General features: G+C 40.2%; 2 protein-coding genes across 2 annotated transcripts in view; one reads left to right on the top strand and one right to left on the bottom strand.

Moving 5' to 3' along the window:
* Positions 1 to 21825, top strand: part of LOC137620692 (oocyte zinc finger protein XlCOF22-like) — a 33755-nt gene extending 11930 nt beyond the window's left edge. Inside the window, exons 2-3 of the mRNA XM_068351039.1 lie at positions 323 to 511; positions 13009 to 21825. Coding sequence (XP_068207140.1) covers positions 334 to 511; positions 13009 to 14330 — 1500 coding nt within the window. The 5' untranslated portion in view covers positions 323 to 333 and the 3' untranslated portion in view covers positions 14331 to 21825. The remainder of the gene's footprint in view (positions 1 to 322; positions 512 to 13008) is intronic.
* LOC137620694 (trypsin-like) overlaps positions 1 to 26313 on the bottom strand; it is a 98548-nt gene that overhangs the window by 47324 nt on the left and 24911 nt on the right. The gene's annotated exons all lie outside the window — the stretch shown is intronic.

Raw genomic sequence — 26313 nt, 5'->3', positions numbered from 1 at the left:
TAAACAACTACAGGTTTGTATTAGTTAGGGAAAAATACAAATTATTTCCAAATTTGTCATTTTTGGGTAAAGTCATTACTAGAAATTATAAAAATTTCAAAAGATTTTAATTTGTTGTTATACTGTATAATGCTGACAAAGTTTTCAAAATAATTAATATTTGATTTCAATTCTCTGGTCTAGTTCAAATAATGAATAGGTATAAAAATTTATAAGAACTTAAAGAGTTCCCCATTTTGTATACAATACAGTACTAAAAATATGTGCAATGAATATACTCGATATAGAAAATATTAATTAACTAAATTTTATAACATTTCAGCTTGTGGCCAGATGGCAACAGTTGGAGGTGAGCTGGTTGGAGGTGAATTAGGAGTGGTGTTAGATGACACAACTACTGTTGGTGTAACTTTTGTAGATTCACCATCATTGGAAACCACCAGCTTGAACGTAGATTCACTAAACAACGATCTTACTGTTTGCCAGTATATTCTTCCTCATGATGTCACAGGTATAAACTGTTATTTTTATAATTTATCTCTACCTTTGCTGTGGGAATGTTACCCAATTTTGTTAAATTTTTCATGCATAAAAATAATTATTTGTTCAAGTCTTTAGTGTTGTATACTGTTGTGAGTAGAATGTTCTAATTGTTCCTACATAAACACTAACCTTCGTCCTTTAATACGAGGACTGATTCAAACGTAGCTGGAACTCGTCAATTAAAAACATTTAACAAGGGATCAGCAACAGCTGGTAGTTTGCTGTCAGCGGCTTCCACGTCCCTTCACCGAAGTCACTTATATGCTTGCCGCCGAATAACAGACGTGCTATCAGCGTCTCTTTAAACTATGCTTTAAATTTTTCTTTATTTAACTCTTGAGCACTTGTTCCCATTGACAACAATGTGCTACGTCTTTGGACTTAATCCTTCCAAGGGAAATAATCTTCAGCGTTTTATAACATTGTCATTGGGTCTGAACCTAAGCAGCCAGTTAATATTACTCCCTTTAGTGAAACTTCCCCGATTGTCCAACCCCCTGCAAGTTCAGAAAGCAGATGGTATTAGGATGAAAACCTTCTTCTTAAAAGTGAGACCGTAATCCTTTTGTGTGTGATGCGCGCAATCACGAGCAATGTGTCTCCAAGGGCGCAGTGGGTTTGGATTCTGAATCATCGCTTACTGACAAACTCCCTTTTTTGCTTGCACAACCTTCTCCGACTAAATTGGAAAACCCTTCCTCGCCAGACTTTCTTGTGCTCAGCACGCTTTTGATACGTGCACACAGCAGCCCACTCTCACACTAGCACACTTAACTTTAGTGAGCCTGTGGACAACACAAGCACACAGTGACAAGAGCATTAAGTGATCCCATGGATCGCCACATGCTCTCTCCAAGTGGACAAGTTTCCTTAGGGCTCGAATGCATGATCACGATTACACTTGCATGTTTAAGTATCATAAAGCTAGCAATATGCCAGGCGTACTCATTTAGAGAAGAACTCTCCTTCCCAGATGGACAAAGGATAGCTGAAAAAGGAGTGCGCCAGGGAGCAAGTTCCACGTGCGTTCTGTCTATGTTATGACGCTTACAGAACGGAAGGAAACTACTGTACTTCTGTATGAGTCACTCCTACCATCTCTCTCCCCGAGAGAGAGACCGTGGGGGCTAATCTCTCACCGAAGACGAAGAAAGGACCGGCGAAATTGTTCGGTACTTTGCTTTCTTATTGTCTGTTCACGATTGTGAGCATCTAGGGGAACGTCACCATACAGTAATCCCTCGCCATTTCGCGGCTCAAGTTTCGCGGTTTCAGTGCATCATGGATTTCCAAAAATATTCATAGAAAACTTGAAAAAATGGTGCAAGTTACGCGGGCGTTAGCAGAAGACCGGGAGACTACAGTAGAACATCAGGTATCAACACGGAGATGGCGCACAACTCAAAAAATCCACCTCTCAGATTCGCTAGCCATCTCGGCTACAGAATCTCGCAAGCCGATTGGCCGAGCCGCTTTACCCAGCATCTCTCCCTGCCGTGCCTGTGAAGTGAGACTGCATTCATTGTTCTCTCTCGCTTCGCTCGTGTTGCTTAGTCTTTCCGCGTGATACTTTTAGCTGTTTTCTTGTGCTTGTGACACCCTTGAAAATGGCTCCTAAACATCCTCTACCCTCTACATCCTTTAGTGAACCCAAGAAGAAGTGAAAAATTATGACCGGGAACAAGAAAGTGAAATTATTGGACATGCTTAAGGCAGGCAGAAGCTATGCATCTGTTCCCCACATTTAGAGAGTGAATGAATCGACGGTTCGCTACATAAAGAAAGATGAAATGAAAATATGTAAAACTTGACGATCCACCGCCTCTATCAACTGACGATGAGGCGTCACCTGAGGAGCAGAAAAGCTCTCATTAACCTGTGCAGTAAATCATCTTCATCTTCTTCACTTCCATTATACTGCACAGGTGTTTCATTGTCATTTATCAAGATCATCGTTATTGTTAAGAGTTGAGTTATGTATCTGGTTATAAGAATAAACCAGTTCTAAAAATATATCTACAGTATATACACGTACACTATTTATATCTACATATGTATGTACATGTACACTTACACTATTTATATATTTACTTTAGTGGATATATTATTTGTATAAATGTAAATGTACATACAGTATAAGTAATGTATTAAATACTGTACAGTGGAACCTCTACACACGAACGTATCTACATCCGAATTTTCCAATATCCGAAGTAAAATTCGAGCAAATTTTTGACTCTACACTCGAATTTCATTTTGACACACGAAGTAAGCAATTTTCGTCGTACCGGTTGTATGGTTGTATCCGAATTTTTCGACACGCGAAGTACAATTCGAACACGTTCCGACCCTACACCCGAATGTTATTTTCGACACCCGAAGTAAACAATACTCTTACGCGTAGTCGGTGCTCATAGCGCCTGAAGTGTTTTTTATTTCCGCCGATAGAAGGCAGCACATCGACCTCGGAGGGACGTTCAATTAGCGGGTCTTGGGTCAGTCCTCTGTTCTCGTCGGCTTCTTGCGGTTGTGCTCTGTGCGTTCTGCTATTAACTCTGTTTTAATCGTGATTTTTTACGTGCATCCTTTAACGGTAATTTACGTAAAGTATGGGTCCTAAAAGGCTTAGTTTTGCCAGTGGTAGTAGTAGTGGTGAGAAAAGGAAGAAGGAAATGCTTTCTTTAGAAATTAAGCAGAAAATTATTGAAAAACATGAGCGTGGCGTCCGCGTGAGTGAACTTGCTAAACAGTATGGCCGTACAGTGAACCCTCGCTACTTCGCGGTTCGACCATCGCGGATTCACCACTTCGCGGATTTTTTTCATAACCCATGTATATACATATATCGCGGATTTTCCGGAAATATCGAAAATACCGCAATGTGACCGATGGTGCGAGATTGGAGAAAGTAAGGAAAATTGAATCATGATTGATTTTCAATATAAATGAAACTTTGAGGAGCAACAAAGATATCATTTGTTAGAGAGATAGAGAGAGGTAAGGAATGGGAGGTAGTGAAAAGTAGCCCACAGAGAGAGAGAGAGAGGTAGACGTAGAGAGAGAGAGGTAGAGGTAGAGAGGTAGAGAGAGAGAGAGAGGGAGAGGTAGAGAGAGAGAGAGGGAGAGGTAGAGAGAGAGAGAGAGAGAGAGAAAGGTAGAGAGAGAGAGAGGGAGAGGTAGAGAGAGAGAGAGAGAGAGAAAGGTAGAGAGGTAGAGAGAGAGAGAGGGAGAGGTAGAGAGAGAGAGAGAGAGATAGAGGGGGTTTAAATGTAATAAACAAAAAAATGTGATAGGTTGTAACACATTGGTGCTTAAGTAATATCAACTGTATACTGTAGACGGTTTGAATAAGTCAAGAAATGGTATAAACGATACTTTGTTAGTGTATTCGTACACCCTCAAGAGCGGCAGCTAGATGACAGCTGATCTAATAATAGCCAAAAGTAAGACAAAAAGAAGTCAACAATACTCGACTTTTAAAACACACCCGAAATTTAAAAACAAAAGTACACGCTTTCTTAATGTGAAATTAACTATTTAAAGAGTGGCAATTTTCTAGAATAAAATGATATTTCCCAAAAAATAGTGGTTTGCTGATGAAATCGGATGCCATATTTTTAGCTATGATTGAAATGGATGTAGACTCGGCCTAATTATTTAGTTTCGTATTTAATTGACACTAAGAAAACTAATTTTAGTTTCTTCATCTAAATGTAAGTATTGTATGACACGAAGAGAGAGAGAGAGAGAGAGAGAGAGAGAGAGAGAGAGAGAGAGAGAGAGAGAGAGAATTAATCAGCTGTTGTAATCAAATGGCGTGTTTTTGTTTTGTGAGAATTTCATCGCCACGACTATAACAACAACATACTGTACTGAACTTTACAGTATTATACAGACTACTGTAATATGATAAAGTAAAATATTTGTAATCTATTTTATATGAAATGGGGCTATTTTTTTTTAATTTACATTTACGTATGTAAAACAACTCTCTCTCTCTCTCTCTCTCTCTCTCTCTCTCTCTCTCTCTCTCTCTCTCTCTCTCTCTCTCTCTCTCTCGTAGATTGTTTTCCTGCTTTGCTACGTATGTATGATTTTATATAGATACGGTAAATAATATTTGTAATAACATATTTTATAAAAGCTTTTACTGTAATATCATTATTTATCACTTTCATCATGCCCGTTAAATTCCTTAGTTTGTTTACTGAGCGTACTTTATGACGCCGTCGTTTCAGGAGGCGTCAAAGAAAAACATTTCATTTGGAAGTCCTAAGAAAAATTAAGTATAACATTAGTAATAACCAAATCAACATACTGTACTGAATAATCAATTTAATCGATGCAAAAACAAACCTATAAACAGATGTGTAAATGCGTTTGTTTCTTCATTATAATCTGAGATAAACGTAAACAAAACATTGGTTGCCATTTTTTATCATGCTTTTTGGCGTGTTTAGGAAACGCATGATATAAAGTCGCCTTTAATATTTGTGCCTGTTTTAGTTTAGGGTACTGTAGTACATGCATTAAGTGTTCTGTACATTAAAGGGTAGTTTGTTAACAGTACTACGTACAAGGGAAGGTTTTAAAAGTCTGAATATACATGTTGAATAAATAGGTAAATATGGTGTCACTACTTCGCGGATTTTCACCTATCGCGGCCGGGTCTGGAACCTATCTACCGCGATAAACGAGGGTTCACTGTAATATGTCGACGATCTCGACAATCCTTAAACAGAAGGAAGCTATTAAAGCAGTGGAACCTTCTAAGGGGATCACTATAATTTCCAAACGCCGTACCCCTATCATAGAAGATATGGAACGACTTCTACTTGTGTGGATTAAGGATAGAGAGATCGTTGGCGACACCATCACCGAGACCGTTATCTGCGAGAAGGCGCAGGCCATCTTTACGGACTTGAAGGAGGAGAGCTCTGGGGGTGATACTGGGGAGAGTTCAACCGAGCCTTCCTCAGATGATTTCAAGGCATCTCGTGGCTGGTTCGAAAAATTTAAGAAACGGTCCGGGATTCATTCAGTTGTTCGCCACGGAGAGGCTGCTAGTGTGGACACAAAGGCTGCAGCTGACTTTGTCAAGAAGTTCGAAAAGATCGTGCCGGAAGAAGGCTACGTAGAGCAGCAGGTGTTTAATTGTGATGAAACCGGGCTGTTTTGGAAGAAGATGCCGAGTCGAACTTACATCACTGCCGAAGAGAAGAAATTGCCTGGGCATAAGCCAATGAAGGATCGGTTGACTCTTGCCCTATGTGCCAACGCTAGCGGGGACTTTAAAGTCAAGCCCTTACTGGTTTACCATTCAGAGAACCCTAGGGCCTTTAAAGCACACAACGTCGATAAGGATCAGCTTCATGTTTTCTGGCGATCCAACTCGAAGGCCTGGGTCACTAGGCAATTCTTTGTGCAATGGGGTAAACCAAGTTTTCGGCCCTTCTGTGAAGAAGTATCTTCATGAACAGAAGTTGCCTTTAAAGTGCCTGCTATACCTTGACAATGCACCCGCTCACCCCCCGAACTTGAAGATGATATCTTCGATGAATTTAAGTTCATAAAGGTGCTGTATCTTCCACCGAATACCACCTCTATCCTCCAGCCCATGGACCAGCAAGTCATCTCTAATTTTAAGAAGCTGTACACCAAGCACTTATTTAAGCAGTGCTTTAATGTCACGCAAAGCACCAACTTAACTTTGCGTGAATTTTGGAGGGGCCACTTCAACATCGTGCACTGCTTGAAGATCATAGATCAGGCTTGGGTGGGATTAACTCGACGGACCCTGAATTCCGCTTGGAAGAAGCTTTGGCCTGATGCTGTTGCTCCCTGAGATTTCGAGGGTTTTGACCCCGAACCTGATCCCGTGGTCGACGCAGCGGAAGCCGTAGAGGAAATCGTCTCCCTTGGCAAGTCCATGGGTCTGGAGGTCAACGCAGATGACGTTACAGAACTCGTCGCCAAACATCACGACGAACTTACGACGGATGAGCTCAAGGAACTCCATGCTATGTCGGAGCACATGAGTGATGACGAGGAAGGGAGCGAGGGGGTAGAACATGTGTTAGGTTCGGCGCTAATAAAAGAGGTGTTAGGAAAATATCAAGACGTAGTCGTCTTCATCGACAAATACTATCCAAAGAAATTGCAGGTTTGTCGTGTAGTTTCTCAATTCGATGATGTTTGCCTAACTCACTTTCGAAACATTCTGAAAAGCCGTACCAAGCAATTATCTATCGATGCTTTCTTTAAAAAAACTGCGAAGCAAACTCGCAATGAAGAGGATGTAAGTGAATCGAAGAAAACGGCAAAGAGTGAAGCGGAAGAAAGTGAAACACAGAACGGAAAAGAGTGAAGCAAAAGAAATTCAGTCAATTTTAAATGTAGAGAGTGATAGTGATTAAAATTACGTAATCATCAAAAAGAAAAAGAAAATGTAAAAAAAAAAAAAAATATAAATAAAAAAAAAAAATAAGCTAAGTTATGTTAAAGTTCACTTAGTGTAAGTTAGAATAAGTTACGTTAGTGTACGTTTATCGTAGTTAACCTCTCTACCTCCTCGCCGCCCGTCCGTCTCCTCTCTGCGTAGCAAGACTAACAACACCTGCGCTGGAGTTTCTAAGGTAAAGTGACGCTAAAAACACGTTTCTTATTTATAATTTTTTGCTATTTCTTCTTATTTACAAGTCTATTTTTCTTATTCACATGTCTATTATCTAATTAAGTGTTCATTATTCTCATGGGAAAATTATGAAGTTATCATAGGTTTTTGGGCTCAACCACGGATTAATCCTATTTCAATGTATTCTTATGGGAAAATTAGTTTCTACATCCGAAGTTGGTTCTGGAACGGATTTAATTCGTATTTAGAGGTTCCACTGTATTATATTACAGTATTTATACAGTACAGTAGTTTATTTTATGTACAGTATATACAGTAATTTGTATTATCAATATTTATTTACATGATTCTTTAATTTTCTAAAGATAACATATGCATTTATAGGGTTAATATACACTTGTTATTATATATACATGTTTATGTACACAAAAAAATGTACGTATTCCAAAAATAGGAAAGAACCTACTCAGCGGTTTTTCGCCTATCGTGGTCGGTTCTGGTCCCCATTAACCGCGATAGGTGAGGGATTACTGTATATTCTTGTGATCACGAGTTCCTACAGGAATACTATGTTATCTGTTCGCACTCCTATCAGAGCAATGGTATGCATACAACTAGGCTTCCGCTTGCTTTTACAAGAAAGCCAACCGTATCTGCTTGCATCGGCTACCTGCTCGCAATCCATGCCGCACCATCTCACCTGCTTGCAATCAGTCCTGCACCACCTACCTCACCATGTTCGTGATAGATCCCACACCTTCTTGTGATCACACACTCTCTCACCTGGTTGTTAGCGTGCTATCGTATGGAAGGACCTCTGTAGCACTCATTTTTATTTTTGATCTTAGCAGGATGTGCATATATCTTATTCGATGAGCGTACCAATTCGTCGCATCTTGAGCACAGTACAATGATTGTTGTTTAACATAGGGAAAGTAGCCAGGTGAGATTGACTTGGCTCTTATGTTTAGACCCTCACCGGCAGATGCATAGGCAATCAGGATTGCCAGAATGCATATCCTACGCTGAAAAATTGAGGTTGTCTATGTTTAGCCCTTTGAGAACATTGAACCATCATTAGAGCATTTTTCATCTAGGCAAACATCTTAAGATACAGTCTCCTCAAGATGTTGCCCACTCAAAAGTGACCGAAGACCCTTCTTCACCCTTTTCAAAGGGATCTAAAAGAGGAGCGAACAAAGACTCCAAAAAGAAGGCTAAGAGATTGGGGGACTCTCTTAGGTCTTTATGTACGAGAAATCCTGACGATCCTTATTCCCCTCGTTCGCCACCTAGTTGGCGGAAGATTCTTCAGCAAAGGGGAAAGTTTTGCCTGTGAGACCTTTTAGTTCCTCAAATATGGAGATTTAAAGATAAACTTTAACCCCAGACTTTCTTTGGCGTCTGCTGGATACAGCGTTCAAATAGAAAAATGAGAAGTGGTACAATTCCCATCCTCTCCTGTAAGCAGCTGGTCTGGATTGCACAGAGTTCGAGTCTTCCTTTCCACAGGGCCTGTCCCTGATTAGGAGGGTAGCTATCTGGTCAAAGCCCCTATATTGCCTAAAGGCAAGAAAGCAGTAATAGACAGACTGTGCTCCCTATGTTCAAGACAATGACTAGAACTTCCTGTCGGACCTGCTAAAGAGGCATTCAATAAGGTTAAAGATCAAGTGAAAGCAGGCCAATCGTCAACAATCCTGTCACCAGCATTTACAAGACAGAGGCACAATTACACGACAGGATTCATCCCTCTTTGTACCTGGACTCGGCTGTCTCTACCCTGGCCAAATCTTTTTCAGATAGGAAACTAGCTGCTTAACACACTACAGTACATTCATGGCTTTGGAGACCTGTAACATGGAATCTCCAGCCTTTTGGTAGGACCACTGGTCAGGGACTGTGGGATGCTCACACCTCTCCAATGCAAAGTAGTAGTAGTTCCCGGACCTCAGTGTGTGAACGAAAAGTTGTGGAAATTTTGATTTACTAGGTAGATAACCAGTGGTCCATCTGGATTTTAAATAAGTGAGACGCGGTTACCTCTAAGTACATAAGGCAAGTAGACCAGAGAGAGGTACTAAAACTTGGGAATTCCTAGCTTTAGAGTCCTTCTCTGTTTCCCCTTGAAAGGGAGAACTGATAGTAGATAAATGGTGAAAATCAGATCAGGATTTGCTTCTTCTTCAGACAGTGTCTTTTAGGAGCTCTCGGCCTTCTACCTCCAATAATCATACTATTCCATCTCCTTCTAGGCAAGCTTCCAGATCAGCCTCTAGACCGGAGATAAGTAGTCGTGACCCCAGAATCACACCATGGGAGTCTCGAAAGCCCTCATATTCTGGTCAGCCGTTTTGCCAACAAAAAGGTCAGAACTAGAGGCCCTTGATCATAATAGAGCCAGTAATTCCCTTAATCAAACACCTCCAGTTGGGGGATGTCTGGCAGAGAAATGGATGAGGTGACAGTTTCAAGAGACAGAGCAGTGGACGAGGGACATGCTTTGATGTGGATACCATCTCCCGTTCAACATCTCTCCCCTCCCTTCATTCCAGGAAAGGAGAAAGACCTTTCCCTTCAGTCAGAGGTGCAGACTAGGCTGCTAAAGGGCACTCGAGTAGAAGTAATCCAAGAAGCCTCTCAAAGCTTCTTCAGCAGTCTATTTTTAATCAAAAAGGCCTTGTAGGACTGGAGACCAGTAATAGATCTCTCAGCCTTGAATGAGTTCAGCCATTGGACTCAATGCAAGATGGAAATGTCCGGCAGTCACACGTCCCAAGGAAGGATGACTATGATTTAACTATCTCAGGGACACATATTTCCAGGTCCCAGAAATCTTTCAATTCAAATTGCTTCGCATTGGTTTATCCATGGGCCCCCAGGTATTCACTTGGGTGTTCATGTTGGTGTTGGTATGGGCCCATGCCAATGCAACTTGTCTGATCTAGTACTTAAATAACTGGCAAATACTAGCAGACTTAAGAGTCCCACCTTACACAGCAGTAGTGTGTGTTTTTCCATCCCAAGAAAAGATAACCCAATTCAGGAAAATGCCTCAGTTACAAGCACGACAATGGCTACAGCTATTAGGCCACCTGACCTTTCCAGAGAAACTAGTTCCTCATGATCGCCTCAATCTACGATCATTACAGAGGTAGCTAAAGGGGGGCCAAATCTGTATCAAGGGTCTCCTTTAGTGTGTTCCCTTCCAGACGACCTTCCTGTTAGAGAAGCTTCAAAGAGGGGGTTGGGCATATCTCAAGGACCATCTGGCATCAGGACAGTGGTTGCTAGAGGACAGGTTTCAACATATCAATGTGCTGGAGTCAAAGGCAGCCTAAATCTGCTTCAACACTTCCAGCCATTGCTTATCGGCCACTCGGTTACACTGTTGAATGACTCAGGTGAGGCGTCACAGTATCACAGCACTTTTGCTAGTCAGCTTTATTGGTATGCGACAGGGCAGTCCACAACGTGGAAATAGTCGTAGCCCAGGTCATTCCCCCGGAAAAGAAATGTCTTAGGGGACAAGTAGTCTCCAGGGTCAAATAGTTTGATCAGAATGATGTTTACATCCCCCAAGCAGCGAGGCCTATGACATTTTGAGGTTCCTCAACAATACACATGGTTGCCACAAGCCTCAACATGAAACGGACAGTTTATTGCTCACCAGTGCTAGACATAGCAGCAGTGCTTGAGGATGCATTCCAGTACCACTGGGACGGCCTTGCTTTTCCGCCTTTATGTCTTCTTCAAAGGTTAATAAAATATCCCAAGATCCATATACATGTCATTCAGGAGCAAGTTCTCCTTTGATGTGTACCAAGCAAAGCGGGCCCTCTTTGGCAGTTGCTGCTGTGGGAGGATTACATATCTCCTAGTCTCTATTTCGTTTCTAGCGTATTTTCTGGCATACCTACGAAAGGGAAAATTGCTTCTCAGTCTCAGCAGTAAAAGGGTATTGTTTGGCCTTGGCCCAGGTACTGAGACAAATAGATATTTCCTCCTTGTGAGAATTATTGATGCTCATTAGAAGTATGGAACAGATATATCCTCGTGACTGGGATATGATCAAGGCGTTGCCGTCTTTAAAGAGAGCCCCGTATGAACCGTTGAGACCCACCTCAGAAATGGGCCTCACCCTAAAAATTGTTTTTCCTTGCCTTGGCGTTGACTAAGAGCATAAGAAAATTACACATTCTCGTATTTGTTACCTTACTCTTAGCACTGGAGAAGGGTCTTTTTATCTTTTGTTCCCAACTTTGTAGCAAAACTCAAAATCCATCAATCGCTGATTCCAGGTTTTCATCATTTACAGTTTCTTTGCTTAGGGAAGTAAGTAATGATCTGGATGAGTTACTTTTCTGTCCTGGAAGGGAACTAAGGTGCAACACAATTAGAATCCAGATTGCCAAACCAAGGTTACAGAACCTATTCTTAAGATGATATACCATACAGTACAGTGGTACCTCAGTATACAAGTATAGTCTGTTCCAGGAGCAATTTTGTAAACCACAACATTATTCCCTTAAGAATTATGGGAAATCACTATGCATTCTACACATTCATAAACAGTACATTCATTTCTGAATGTTTTTAATATATAAAGAGGAAATTTCAACCCCACACATAAAAAATTAATACCCATCAATAATTCACAATAAAAAAAAGAAATACCGTTAAATTAACTCCCACTTAACTTTTGAGGGGAGTTGTACGAGAGACGAGAGTGGAGGAAGAGGAACCTAACTAGAGTACTGTAGACTGCTTCGTCCTTTTCTTTAAAATTTCATGTTCAACCAACATCTTATTATTGGTATTAAATAGATTCAGTACTCTCTGACAAAACCATACATTTCATAAAATCTTGCATGCTTTCCCTCATTTTTAACATCTCATTCTCTTGATACTATCCCTTATTCAGCTCAAATCCAATTGCTTTATGATAGTGTTTACTGTTAACATACCACGTAACTACTTCTCATCAACCCAGATAACAACTTTGTATTAAGATCATGTCAATGCCAGTATCTGCTCAGCTTTATCTAATGCTTCACTATCTTTATTATTCAGTATTGTATTTATACCAATCATGAATGTAGCTGTACGAATGAGAAATTTTTGCAGGTTGGCCACATGCTTTTTTGCTTCCTACGGTACAGTATTTTAATAAAGTTGTGGGCCATTTTCACGGTACTGTATTGTTAACTTTACTATGCTGCACAAAATGCTGCTGCTGGGAGAGGAGGGGTTACAAACTAATTAAAAAACAAAATGACAAAAAAACTTTGTGAACGTTGTGTGGGTAGCATATGGGTAAGCATGCTGATCTTAGTGTTGACCACAAAAAGTGAAGACGAACAAAAATATTAACGCTAATTTTGTTCGGGCTTAACCACATAAAATGCGAATATGGACAAAAATATTTGCTTGCAGACCATTGAAATGAACATTTACCGAGATTAAATTTCACGTTCATATACCGGGGTATTACTGTACTTAAGAAAAATAATTCCTTCAATAAATTTTCTGGTAGCAAAACTTTGATCTTATTAGAATTATTTGTTAGAAAATTTAATTATCTTCACACTGGCCCCTCTTTGTAATGCAGTAACAGTTTGATAAGTTAACTGTTATAACTCAAGTAATACATGGGCACCTTTCTTTATATTTTGGGCTTTAGTGATAATTTTTCCAAGGCATGCTTTTGTTCATCTCAGTTATATATACAGTACTGTATGTATATTTTACCTAGTGTAGGAAAGAGTTTTATGTTTAAAGTACTGTACAGTATTATATGTTTATTTCTGAATATTACTGTTCGTTTGCAGTTGCTGGATTTGAAGAGGTGGTGGAAGAGGTGGAATTGGGAGCAACCTCTTGGGACAACCTGAACAAGTCTTCCTCATCCTTGAGCCACGAATCAAGAATATGCTCCGATCCGAATCCAGATGTCTTTTTTACCCTTATAGAAGAAACAGTAGCACCACCTGGCTTACTGGCATCACCAACTGGACAAGAAGGTGGTGAAGTCATTGTTGAGAAAATTTATGAAATGAAAGACGATTTATGCTTTACTGAAGGTAGTGGTACCCCAGAAATAAAAGTTGAACCAATAGATACTATTGAACATTCAATAGAGAGTGAAGAACATATCATAGAAACCATGACGTGGATCAAAGAAGAAAAGGCAGAGGATATGAAAGAGGAGATGGAAATTAGTACCCCAGAAACCAGAAAAACAACACGTGTTCGTGTGGTAGCCTATCAGTGTTCCGATTGTGTAATGCATTTCTCAGATGAAGCAGATTACAAAGCTCATATGGAAGCTCACCTGGTAAAATTGCAGAATTCTTGTGCACTATGTAACACAGAATTTGAAACAAAATCAGAACTCCAAGAACATATAAAAGAGCATTTTTCAGAAAGTAGTGCAAATACTTGTCATACATGTAAACAAAGTTTTATGACCAAGAGTGGTTTAAAAAGACACAGAAAGCAGCTTCACAACCTTGGAACTGTTGTAGTTTTAAATCCAACCTCTGTGAAGTGCAGTCAGTGTCAAGAAATATTCTCTGATAAATCCTCTTTGAGACAACATGCTGCAGTTCATGCTTCTAAAAAACCCTTCAGTTGTGATGAATGTGGGGCCACCTTCACTCAAAATGGTTCACTCCAGGTACATCTCCGTCGACATAGAGGGGAAAAGCCTTTTTCTTGTCAGCTATGTGGTAATAATTTCACCCGTGCACATAGTCTCAAGGTGCACATGAAAACACATACGGGAGAAAAACCATTTTCCTGTGAATACTGTGGTGCATGTTTTGTCACGTCCTCGCATTTAACTGTACATCGTCGAACTCATACTGGTGAGAGACCATACTCTTGTAGCGATTGTGGTGCTACATTTATCACTACATCACATTTAAATGTCCATCGGAGAGTACATGCTGGAGGAGGAAATGTAACAGGTGCTCCTGTTGGTTGCTCCCAGTGCCAAGCGTCTTTTAATGATCCTGCTCAACTCCGCCATCACCGACGTACTCAGCATCGATCAAGCCAGCCACAGTCACAGTTCATATGTAAAGTTTGTGATAAACGTTTTCCCAATCATCGTCAGTTAAGTAATCATATGGTTCATGAGTGTGGCTGAGTATGGGTAAAATTAGGAGATATAATCACTTGTCTATTGAAAATATTTAGATTATTAACTCTTTGAAAGATTATGAGATTAGTTGTTGGAAGTCAGCTATGTATAACATTAGATATGGATAAAGAGCGGTTTGGATAATTAAGTACAATATACTGAGAATTATAATACAAAAAAGGGAACTTTGAGATGTATGTCTGATTCATCGATCAATTGCCATAGACTGTAGAGTATAATATGAAGCTACAGTTGCCTTTTAGAATTCCCTTTTGGGGACGATAGCATCATTTATTAGTATGCCGTTGGATAGACATCATCAGTCTATCGGGGTGGTATTGTTGTACGTAGATTTTTGGCATAGCCTCAGGTGGTTATCATGTTTGAAAGTGTTCTGATGTCTTCAAACCGGTGAAGCCTTTTCTTGCAATAGAGAAACCAAAGATGATGATGTGCCATATAGTCATCAGAAAAATATGGTGATTTTATGTACAGTATGCTATTTATTTTTTATTTATTCTTGACAGGTTCAAAATATTCTGATTATTTATTATTTTTCTTTAGTCATGATGGGATACTCGGATGGTCTTAGTATTCCTTATTTATTTATAATTATAAGTATAAATGATTTATTCATACATAACATGGTATATATGTAAATACTTGCATATACAGTATATACCAATGCATATATACTTAAAGATTGAAACCTTATATGCATATGCATTTATTGCACAGGATGTTGTTTAGAGCTCTAAATAGAGCATTTCTTTGTGTAGCTACAGTGAAGACTCCAGTGATGTCTGTAAATTATAGTTACATGATTTGCTTTCATTGCATCCTGTAATGTTAGGGCATAAAGGTTTATAAAACCAATACTCTGGTGACACTCAGTGCTTGTTGAATATTTGCGTCTATTACCAATGATCTTATTGTCGTAACTTCAAGTACAGTACATTTGAACAAAAATTGATTCTAGTCATTGTGTGTAGAATAGTGTTTTTGTTAATTTAATAGGTAAATACAATACATAACGGTGTTGTTTTATCTCTGACGAGTAGTGGTATTCCACTTCTTTAGTCAAGTTAAATTTTACAAATTAAGCATACTTCAGAGGTTAGGGACAAATAATTTTCTCTACTTAATTTCAGTGATTGGGTGAAAAATTTGATTTTTCTACTTAAAAGTGATTTGATTAAATTCATTTTCCCTGCCTATGAAATTAGATGTTCTATGAATCTCACCAACCAGAAATAAAACATTGTCATATGTCAGTACATAATGTTAATACACTGCTCCTATGTGAATTGAATAATACTGTAAGCAGTTACTATGCATTTATATTTTTTTCTGTTTAAGTTTAAATGTATCTGTGACATAGATATAGTGAGTTGAAGGAAGTATTATGCTTTATTTAGCATGTAATTTAAATTTTGGAGATGCAATAATTTTTGGCTGTAAGATAATTCATTATGTTTTGTAGAAATTTTATTTTAGTGCAGACATCCTTTTTCAGAAGTAAACTGAAATTAATTGGTGGGTCTCAATATCACAGCCATCAATTGATTTATTTTTCTTAATTTATGATTATGATCCAAAGGATAGTAAGCTGTACTGTATTACCCATCACAAAATCATACACTATTTGTTTCATGGTCAATTTTCTGTAGGGAGCCTGGTTATATTTGATTGCTTAGATATCATTCTTTGGCCCCCAGCTGCACTTTATAGCCTTCTGCTTTACCCCTGTTCCATGTCTTCTTTCTGTTTAACCTCTTAACTCTGACATAGTACAACTGTAGGTTTTCCTCAGTTGCACATCAGCCCTGGGTCACTTTTACTAAATTTAGTTAATCCAATTTGCCATTAAAAATGGGTTTTAGATTCAGTAACATACTGTACTTTCTTCTTTTTTGTTGTATTGAAGTAAAAAAAATTTCCAAACTTCATTTGAAGCTTGAGGAGTTTTATCTTGTCTGCTATTAAAGGTGCCGTTTATTAGTACCATGTCGTTTCAAAGGTACTTTGATTATTTATTTTTATATTGTTGCAAAGTAGGTAACACTTCCAGATTTTTTTATGATGCATACAGTGACACGGGTAAGAATAGTCACATACAATTTTGATGCTGTCGAGTGCTGAGGTTTCCGACTGTAGTTACTTTATGAAGAACAGTAATTTCTTGTTTCTTGAATGACAACTAAGAGGGTACTGTATAATTTAATTTCATTGAAATTGTCTTCCTACAAATGGTAGATACTAAGTAAATGTTCTAGACAGTATGATTTAAAAAGTAAAGTATTTTCACATGATTGCTCATTTGTTCCTACACCTATACAAACCTTTAGTCCTTTAGAATAAGTTATGTCCAAAGAAGAACTGGAATGTCTGTTGAATTCATTAAAGAGATAGTTACCAAAAGTTGGTGGCCTCGGGCAGCAAAGAGTACGGACATACTTTTGTGACCCATCCAAAAGCATTAATCTTTTTATCTTTTGCAGAGTTAATGGTTTATTATGAGATTTGCTGTGGATGTGAAACAAGAATTTCTCAAATGAAAGGGAAAGAGTGGACGCTGCAACAGTTTCATGGCTAGACCAGGTACACTGTACTGTATACTGTAGTGGATATTGTTTGTAATCATCCCCATGTTTCTAGTGTAAATCGTACCCTCCCATCAATGGCAGGCTTTTTCTTTGAGGAAGAAGAGGGCTAAGCCTTCTCCATTGACATTCATATCAATGCCTAAGATGACACTGAAGAAACTAGAGCACTTTTCTCTCCTAGAGTTGGTCAGCCGCTGAGACGCCTTGGTGTACACCCCTAGCTCTGTCCCCAGGGAGTATGCTAGAGGAGTGGGGAGAAGCCTGATCCGGATCTTTGAATTTTTCATGGTTTGGTGGAGTATGAAGCTCCTCCATTTATTGCACTTTAAGCTCTCCCATAGCTTTGTAGACCACTAAGGCTACTTTACCTCTGGTGTCCCTGGTTCCAGTGGTGATTCCAGTTCCAGTTAGGATTCTCGCATTATGTGCCAAAACCAAGAAAGCAGTTGAGAAAGCTCCTCTCTTGTTTAGTTCCAAAGCTGGGGATGTATGTAAGCAACCTGCGAGTGTCAGCCAAGCGCCTACCACTTTTTTTGCAAGTAACCACAGCCTATCTCTATTAAGAGTGCCAACGATAGTGCTTACCTCTCCCCTGTGACAGTGACCCCCAATGTTGTTGTTCCTGTTGGAGCAACCCATGGCTTCTTCCTTTAGGGATTGTCTATGTTCATGGTTGTTTAGACCTCTAATTCAGAGGCCATGGGGAATGTGGGTAAGAGGAAGAAGTGAGTTTATGCCATCAACTCTTTGGATTATGATTCTGACACTACTAACAAGAAGTCTGAGGAAGTTTAGAAAGATCAGCCATAAGAAGTCCCATAGGACTCTTATGACACCACTTCTATTGGTTGAGGTGGATGGATCCCAGGTGTTCCCTTCAAGAATAATATCGCAATCCTTGGTCCTGTGTGGGCTGGGATCAGGGCCTGGATGGCAGGCTTTACTATCCCAGTAGCCAGGATAGCTGGATTCGCAGGACCCGTGTGTAGCAGAGTACTGTCCATTGGCCAGGTCTCTGAAGAGCATTTTAACTTTCTTGCCTGGTTGGGGGAGTGCTGCTTCCTTCTCTGATTCTGTTTCCTTAGTATCCTGAATTGGGAAGATTGTACACATTGTTGTGTTAACTTCAGATTGGTAGGTGAAGGCCTTACTTTCACCTTGACAGGGAGAAAGGAACACAGCACCTCTTCTGTCTCTTGTTAGATCATGGCCAGAGATCTTTCTCTCACTGTTGACAACCTTCCTGGTCTGCCATCAGACCTTGATTACCGGTATGTAGCTGGCTCTATCCTTGGCACAGAACACACTTATTCATTGGTGGGGAACAGATTAAATCTTGAGTGTAGCTTCTTAATCCCTCAACCCCTGTCATGGGTGAAGGATCCAAGATCCTCTTGCCTCAAAGAAGCTGGACCTTGACCCAGTACCAACTGAAGCACAGAATCCAATCTGAATGCTCCTTTGTGGAAGTTTGTGGCAACCCTGGTACTATCTTCAGGTGGGACTTCTATCACTGCTCAGCACCTAGTGCCCCTTAAGGGTTGAGACTGTATTTAGAGTTTCAACAGTTAGATCTTGCTAATTTGGTCCTGAATATAGTTGATCAGATATGTCGATATAACAAGATTCTATTTCTGATCTTGAAGCACGGAAGATTGCAGCCAGTGTCCTCTGCCATGGCCACCCTCCAAGCAGTCTCATGGTTTGACCAGCGGCTAAACTTGTGGTGTTTTTATTCCCCCTTCCTAACCCATGGGCAGTGTTCAAGGACTTTCCAACACCCATAGGGTCACCTGGACGCATTTGCTTTGCCTCTGTTCTACTCCATTCCAACTGATCAACAGTGTGTTGATAATGCCAGGTCTAAAGATAACCCTAGTGGCTTCCAGATAACCACAAGCAGAGTGGTATCCTGATGTGTTAGCACCTTTACTCAAGGTCTCCAGAGCACTAGCCTCATGGAACACTTATTTCAGCAACATATTCAGAGGTATGCACCATCAATACATGAAGTCACGTGGATTTCACTGTTGGAGACTATCCTCACCTAAGCAGAGATTACTCAAAGCTAAAATCTTTTCACAAGGGTATCAACAGATGTCTGGGGACCTTAGATTGTTCTCTGCTGCTGTCATCTCAGGGGAACTGGTCCATTTTCAGTGATTGGTGTTATAAAGGGATTACTTCTTAGATTTTAGTAGCTATTGAGAGGATCATGGACATCATCTATCTTCGCCAAGAGAAATGCCTCCTAGTAACGGGTGTGAAAGGTTACTACTCAACCTCAAGTACAGTCTTGACTGAAGGGGAGAGACCTCTCCTCCTCATGAAAAGTTGTTTACGCTCATGCGTTCCCCGTATTAGCTTTGAGAAGGTTGTCACACAGATCTGCCTCAAACACTATCTTTTTGCTAGCTTTCCCATCGGTGAAGATAGTAGGCAAGTTACTCAGACTTAGGTAATAACCCATGCGGAGATTTGGAAGGAAGTCTTCAGATTTTTGCCCAAATTTATGGCCAAAACCCAGAAACCGTCAGCAAACAACCCCAGGTTCGAGACTTTCATCTCCATTCCACATGAAACACCATGTAATCAATTAAAGATGCTTTTGTGCCCCATGTAAACCCCCAAGGGCTTCAACAGAGAAAATAGCCCAGTGAGGAAAGGAAATACGGAAACCTAGAATAGTGTACCGGAGTGTACCGCCAAGCAAGAGAATTCTAACCCAAGACAGTGAAGACCATGGTACTGAGGCTATGGCACTACCCGAGAATAGAAAAAGCTTTGATTTTGGAGTCTCCTCTTAACACAACTGCTCACCACAGCTGAACAATCTCCTCTACCAAGTAGAAAGTAGCCACTGAACAATTACATTGCAGTAGTTAAGCCCTTGAGTGAAGAAAATTTTTTTTGGTTATCTTAAGTGTTGTAATGTGTTTATGGAAGGAGGAAATTGTATAAGGATAGGCCAGACTATTCATTGTATGTGTAGGGTAAGGAAAACTGAGCCGTAACCAGAGGGATCCAATTTAGTACTATCTGACCAGCCAAAGGACCCAATAACTCTAGTGATAGTATCATGCCGGGAGGCTAGCGTACCTTGGCACAATCTACTACCTATAATAAAGCATATGCCTCGACCATTGGGAATGAGGTACCAGCTGTATCAAGAGCACACTAATTTTGATATTGTTCCCACCCTGTCCTTCCTGAAGAATCTCATTTGGCCAAGTGATGAAGGCAGGAGTTTATAATTGCCAAAAAACCTTTACTGCCTTCTATTTATGGGAGTATACACACAAATCCTACAACACTTGGGTTGTTCTTAGCTCTGCGTTGGTTACTCAAGTACAGTAGTTGTGTAGGCAGCCTAGCTTCCATACAGGTCGGAAAGCATCTTGGCTATCATTCATTACAGTGAATTCAATGGCCATTCTGGCTCCAGTGATGACATTCCCTATTTTAAAGGACTAGTTTATATAGCTAGGAAAAATACATTGTACTTTTACCATTTGAAATTTTTTAACCTGTCCATAGATGATAAAAGGGACCTTTATCAATTATGAAGATCATTGAAAATTTTGAAAGATTGCAGAGTGAAATTTCATACATTTCAAAGCCATGATTATAAAATGTTAGACTGTAAAACAGAAAAAAGTTTAATTATGATACAAAGGAAATTTAACATTATTTGAAAATAAATAAATTGTATACATTATTTTGTACACCTGTTAATTACATTTAAGCTTCAGATGTTAATTGCTCCTATCTGCTTTTGATGTGTTGTTAATACATTGCTCAGTGGTCCTACTTATCTTGATGTGTCGGTTATTTGCAGTACAATATTCCATCAGCTTCTATTTTGTATTCAGCTGCAGTAAAATAAAAGTACAGTTTATTGAAAAGTTAATTTCATAATCTTGTAAATTGGTTTTGCTCTTTTTCAAGATGTACTACTGCATTTCAGCGAAGCTTCCGGAGTGCATTTTAATGTATACATAGTACTTTGCAGTACTGTACAGTATATTGGTTTTATTCTGGAATTTCCATGCATATTTGGCTCTTTTGTATGTCCTCTGTTTCCTTGATTTGATATGTTTATTTTTTTATATTAACTGGATTTAATTGGATTTAATTAAATATTTTGAACCATGTTCAGACAGTTGATAGACTTGAGTATTTTTGACTGACCTTTTTGTTTTCAAATATGTGAACTTCCTTATTAAAAATTGTGATTAATTAATGTTCGGTAATACATTTATTTTATTAAGACAGAACACTGTATAATATTCTCTAAATTTAGTTTCTGTTTTGATGTGAATATAGTTGCTGTAGTCTGTATGTGGACTTCATTGAGCAGTGTGGTACAAACATGGGTTTTGCCAACTGCTTCTTTATGTAGCTTACTAAATTCAAGAAAAACACTAGAGGTTTATAAGACAGTACAGTATAATGCTTTATTGTGTTACTTACAGTCACACTATTAGGGCATTCAGATAGTCATTAATATAGTATCTACAAGGGGTGTCTGTACTATTATATTTGTACCTTGAAATCTAGTCACTTTTTTTTTGGATGCATTTATAAAATCAGTAACTTGATATATGTTTGTGATAGTTTGAATTTAGTATAGTCAGGATTAACCAAAAAATTTGATTGATAATTGTAGTTGTCTTAGAAAGTTTTATTATGTAAAAACAAATATTATCAGATTTATCTTCCCAACTAACTATCCTGAGAATCTGATTTAATTTTGAAAGTACTTCTGATATTTGTTTATATGAAACAGTTTGATAAGTCTTTTTTATTGGTCACAAATGTTAAAAGATAATTTCAAATTTAATTTCAGCTTTACTTACATAGCAAAAATTATTCAGTTTGTAAGTACAGTAATATTATTGTACAGCAAAAACCTGTGTTTTATATATACCTACTTAGAAATAAGGACATGATTAGAATGGAAACAAGATTTTCATATTGAGAAAGCATAGTTACTTTAAAAATGGACAAATTTAGTTTCAACTTGCAATTAGTATCTGCAAATTTAACATCTAATTTTTTCAGTGACATGAAGTAGTTTAATCACACACCAAATTAAAATTTAAACTACTGTATCATTGAACTAGTGTGAAAGTATTTTTGTAAAATCATATAAAAATGATACAATTGGGTAAACTTTTAAATGATGACCATAGTAAAATTTACTTCAAGGATTTGGCTCCAAAACTTTTTGCTGATTTTGGTTTTGAAAATGGACAGTTAGATTGAATTATCATGGATAAAAAAATGACCTCAAAGGATTTGGAATGAGCATCGCGATCCATATTTTTTTTATATTCCTGTCTGCTTATAATCATTACCCTAATGTTTGTCATTTAAGAGTTTTATTCACTATTAAAAAAAATGGACAAATGTCTGTGGTGGTATGTTTTCCACAATCTTAGCTGCTGACCATACAATCATTGAATGGTCTAACTGACCACAGCAAATGGCCCACATTCTGTACCATTTGTGCATTTATTTACCTCATACTGTACACTTTACTGTATTTTGCTTGCTTGGATTGTGAATGAAAATTCTTCTGAGTCAGAATCCCTGTAAATGTTAGATCTGTTGCCTTCATCGGGGCATTAGAGGATGACACCAGTGTCTTGATGATGTTAGGCATCTGTGTCATAGGTTCATTGCACTCCAGCTGCCAATTCAACAAGTGTAGCAAGATCTTTCATCTTAAAATGTAATCAACTGACCCTTTATTTAAGAAAAAATACCACTTGCCATGCTGAGCCTAGAAGTGGAATCAAGGTAACCCAACTCTAAATAAGCTGTGGTCAGAATTACCATACCAAATCTAAAGCATTTTTAAATTATGTAGAATATAGAACTAAAATACTTCCAAGTACTGTAATTGGAATGTCTGTAAGGGAAGCTAATGGAGAATTTGAAACAGAGGTTTTAATGAGAAGCAACTCACTGCTTGTTACATGTATGGATGGCCCGTGCCGCGGAGGAAACACTAGGCTTCACCACCAAGAAACGGCAGGATTGGTTTGATGAGAATGATGCTACCATCTCTCTTCTCATTGAAACCAAATGACAAGCAAGCCTGACTTTGGAAAACCAACCAACAGCAGCTAACAAATGTGCTCACAAGGTGGCTGAAGCTGGTTGCCAAAGAGGTATCCGTGAAGCCCAGAACACCTGGTGGCAAAGAAAAGCTGCAGAAATACAGAGTTTCGCTGACCAACGTGACCTGCGCAGCTTCTATGCAGCAACAAAAGAAATATTCGGTCCCACACGGTCATCAGTGGGCAGCCTGAAGGACGCGGATGGGGCCACGACCATCACCGACGGCATCCTGGCCAGGTGGAGGTCTCACTTTGAGAACCTCCTCAATGACCAAGCAGACACCCCAGACGATCTCCTGCGAATGACCACGCAGCATCCCGTCCGTCACTGGATGGCACTACCACCCTCCATCCATGACTTCAACAAGGCCCTGCAACGCATGAAGCCCGGCAAAGCCCCAGGGCCAGACAACATCCCGTTGGAGCTCCTCACTCACGGTGGCCCCGGCTTGAGGAACCGTTTGATGCTCCTTATACTGAAAATATGGGAGACCAAGACCCCCCCCAGTGACTTCCGCGATGCAAACATCACTACCATCTTCAAGAAGGGAGACAGGGAGAACTGTAACAACTACCGGGGAATATCACTACTAAGCATCGCGAGTAAGATTTTCGCTCGGATTCTCCTTGACCGCCTCCTTATTCTCGCAGAAGACGTCCTGCCAGAGTCCCAGTGCGGCTTTCGACCTTCCCGCGGGACCATAGACATGATCTTCTGTGCGCGACAACTACAAGAGAAGAGCCTCGAACAACAACAGCCCATAATGTTCATCTTCTGGGATTTGAAAAAGGCCTTCGACAAAGTACCTAGACCTGCCATGTGGGCTGTCCTCAAAAGATATGGCTGCCCACCCGATTTTGTCAAGCTAGTGCGTGCCCTCCATGACGGAATGGTTGGGAGAGTCTGCCACCAGAACTCTCTTTCAGACCCATTCCCCATCAACGGCGGCCTGAAGCAGGGCTGTGTTCTGGCCCCGACGTGTTTCTCGCTATACACCGCAGCAATGCTCAACGAGATTCCCCCAGACACACCCTCAGTCGACCTACGTTTCCGCATGGATGGAGGCGCTTTCAACCTCACTAGACTCCGCGCCAGAACCAAGACCACCTTGTGTGCAGTGCGAGAACTGCAGTATGCTGATGACAATGCCACCCCAGGTCAGACGGCAGAGGACCTGCAGTCTTTAGCTGATGCATACAACTCTGCCTACGAACGTTTTGGGATGCAAGTCAACTCAGACAAAACCAAGACCCTCGTCCAACATCCACCAGGACTGATGCTCCCCAACTTCAATACCACAGTGAATGACCAACCGTTAGAACAGGTGGACCAGTTCTCCTACCTAGGGAGCATCCTAACATCAGCTCCCACAAGCAAAAAGGACGTGGAGAACAGGATCAGGGCAGCCCACTCCGCCTTTGGCCGACTCAACCGCCGCGTATTTAACAACCACGCACTGACAATGACCACCAAAATAATGGTGTTCAGGGCAGTAGTCCTCTCCACGCTCCTGTATGCATGTGAAACATGGACGCTATATAGTAACGATCTTAAAAACCTAGAACGCTTCCAACAAATGAAACTGAGGCAGATCTTGAAAATCCCCTGGGAGAGCCACACCACCAACATTGAAGTCTTAGAACGTGCCTCGCTGTCCAGCGTGGAGGCCACCATCATCCACCACCGCTGGATAGGACACGTGCATAGGATGGATCCATCTAGGCTCCCAAAGAAAATATTCTACGGAGAACTGACCCAGGGCACCAGACCACGAGGAGCCCCGAAAATGCGCTATAAAGATCAACTAAAGCGCACCCTGGCTCTAACTGACATCGATCCTTCCTCATGGGAAGAAACAGCCAGGGACAGGAAAACCTGGAGGAGTACAGTACACATGGCACCGTGGACTTCGAGGAGAGGAGGAGACAAAATGAGGAGACTAGGAGGAGAAGAAGGAGAGAGCGATTAGAACAGCCCCGCCCACCACCTACCCTCCCTTGTGAACACTGTCCGCGACTCTTCCACCACAGACTAGGACTTAACAGCCACATCAGGCATAAGCACCCACCCCACAGATAGGAGGCTGATGGCTAACGACAGAACCCAATACTCGGGACACGAGTTGGCGCCGACGACGATATTTGGGGTAGCAGTTCAGATCTTTAATCTTTCATTGTGAATTGGACATAAATCCATATCAGCTCCCAGTTTATAGGATAGTTATAGTTCAGGTTTAAAGTTTTTCTGCTTTTGACTTCAAAACTCAGAAACATGGGCATAGCTACAAATATGGGGCCACAGCGAGCTGAGTTAATAAAGAGGCCCCCCTCCCCCTCACTCTGGAAATCATTGGGAAAGGATGGTAATTCTGAACATATATTCACAGTCAACCTTCTTCATTCGCTGATTCTTTCTTAGTGGATTCAGTGATTCGTGGTACAGAGAACAGTACAGTACTGTATAACTTATTAAATGAAAAATTTTATATTCACAGTTTCGTGTTAAGTATTTTCGCTGCCTGGCAATTTAAAACCGGCTGCACTCATTTACACCCAGCATGTTTTGTTCCATTTCTTTCTCCACATAGCACAGAACCCCGTCACCCTCGCTACTTCATTCCCACTGACCGACAGCTCCCAATCTACCCCACTCCAACACAAACTAGTCCCTCCAGCTTATCTCCCTATAGTTGAATCATATTCTCATTTTGCTTTTTCTTAATATCGTATTTCCTCAGTTAATTCTATTATTACTATACATACGTTTTAACTTCTATTCAAACACTATTCTATTTCTTATTTTCCTCTTAGATATGTAGTGAAAGGATTTGCATATCGCCATGATCAAGCAAGGATGTACTAGGCAGGGCCACCCATTCTAGGTAGGTTTGCTGTGAGCGATCAGACTAAACTCCCACCATCATCAATCCACAGAGGCCAGTGTGGTGATGATAATGGCCAAATACCAGGCATGACTAAGGACATGTCTGAGGCCTATGTCCTGCATTGGAGTAGAAACGGTTTATTGTTGATGTATAACGCACACACAACATAGACACACACGCACACACACACATGAAGCCATTATCTGATACCGATTGGCTGTTGGAGATTGATGGAAATAAAATTGTTGGAGGAAAAGGTCCCGGGAAATGCTGCAGGAAAATTGGATGTTGGAGATTTTCGTTGGAGACTGGTGGCGTAGAGAAAGAGTGTTGAAAGATATTGTAGTGTTGGAGAGAAAAAAGGCACTAG

The sequence above is a fragment of the Palaemon carinicauda genome, chromosome 27 (assembly GCF_036898095.1).
Source record: "Palaemon carinicauda isolate YSFRI2023 chromosome 27, ASM3689809v2, whole genome shotgun sequence".
NCBI lineage: Eukaryota > Metazoa > Arthropoda > Malacostraca > Decapoda > Palaemonidae > Palaemon > Palaemon carinicauda.
Note: the sequence above shows the minus strand (reverse complement) of the source record. Positions and strands in the feature narration are given on the sequence as shown.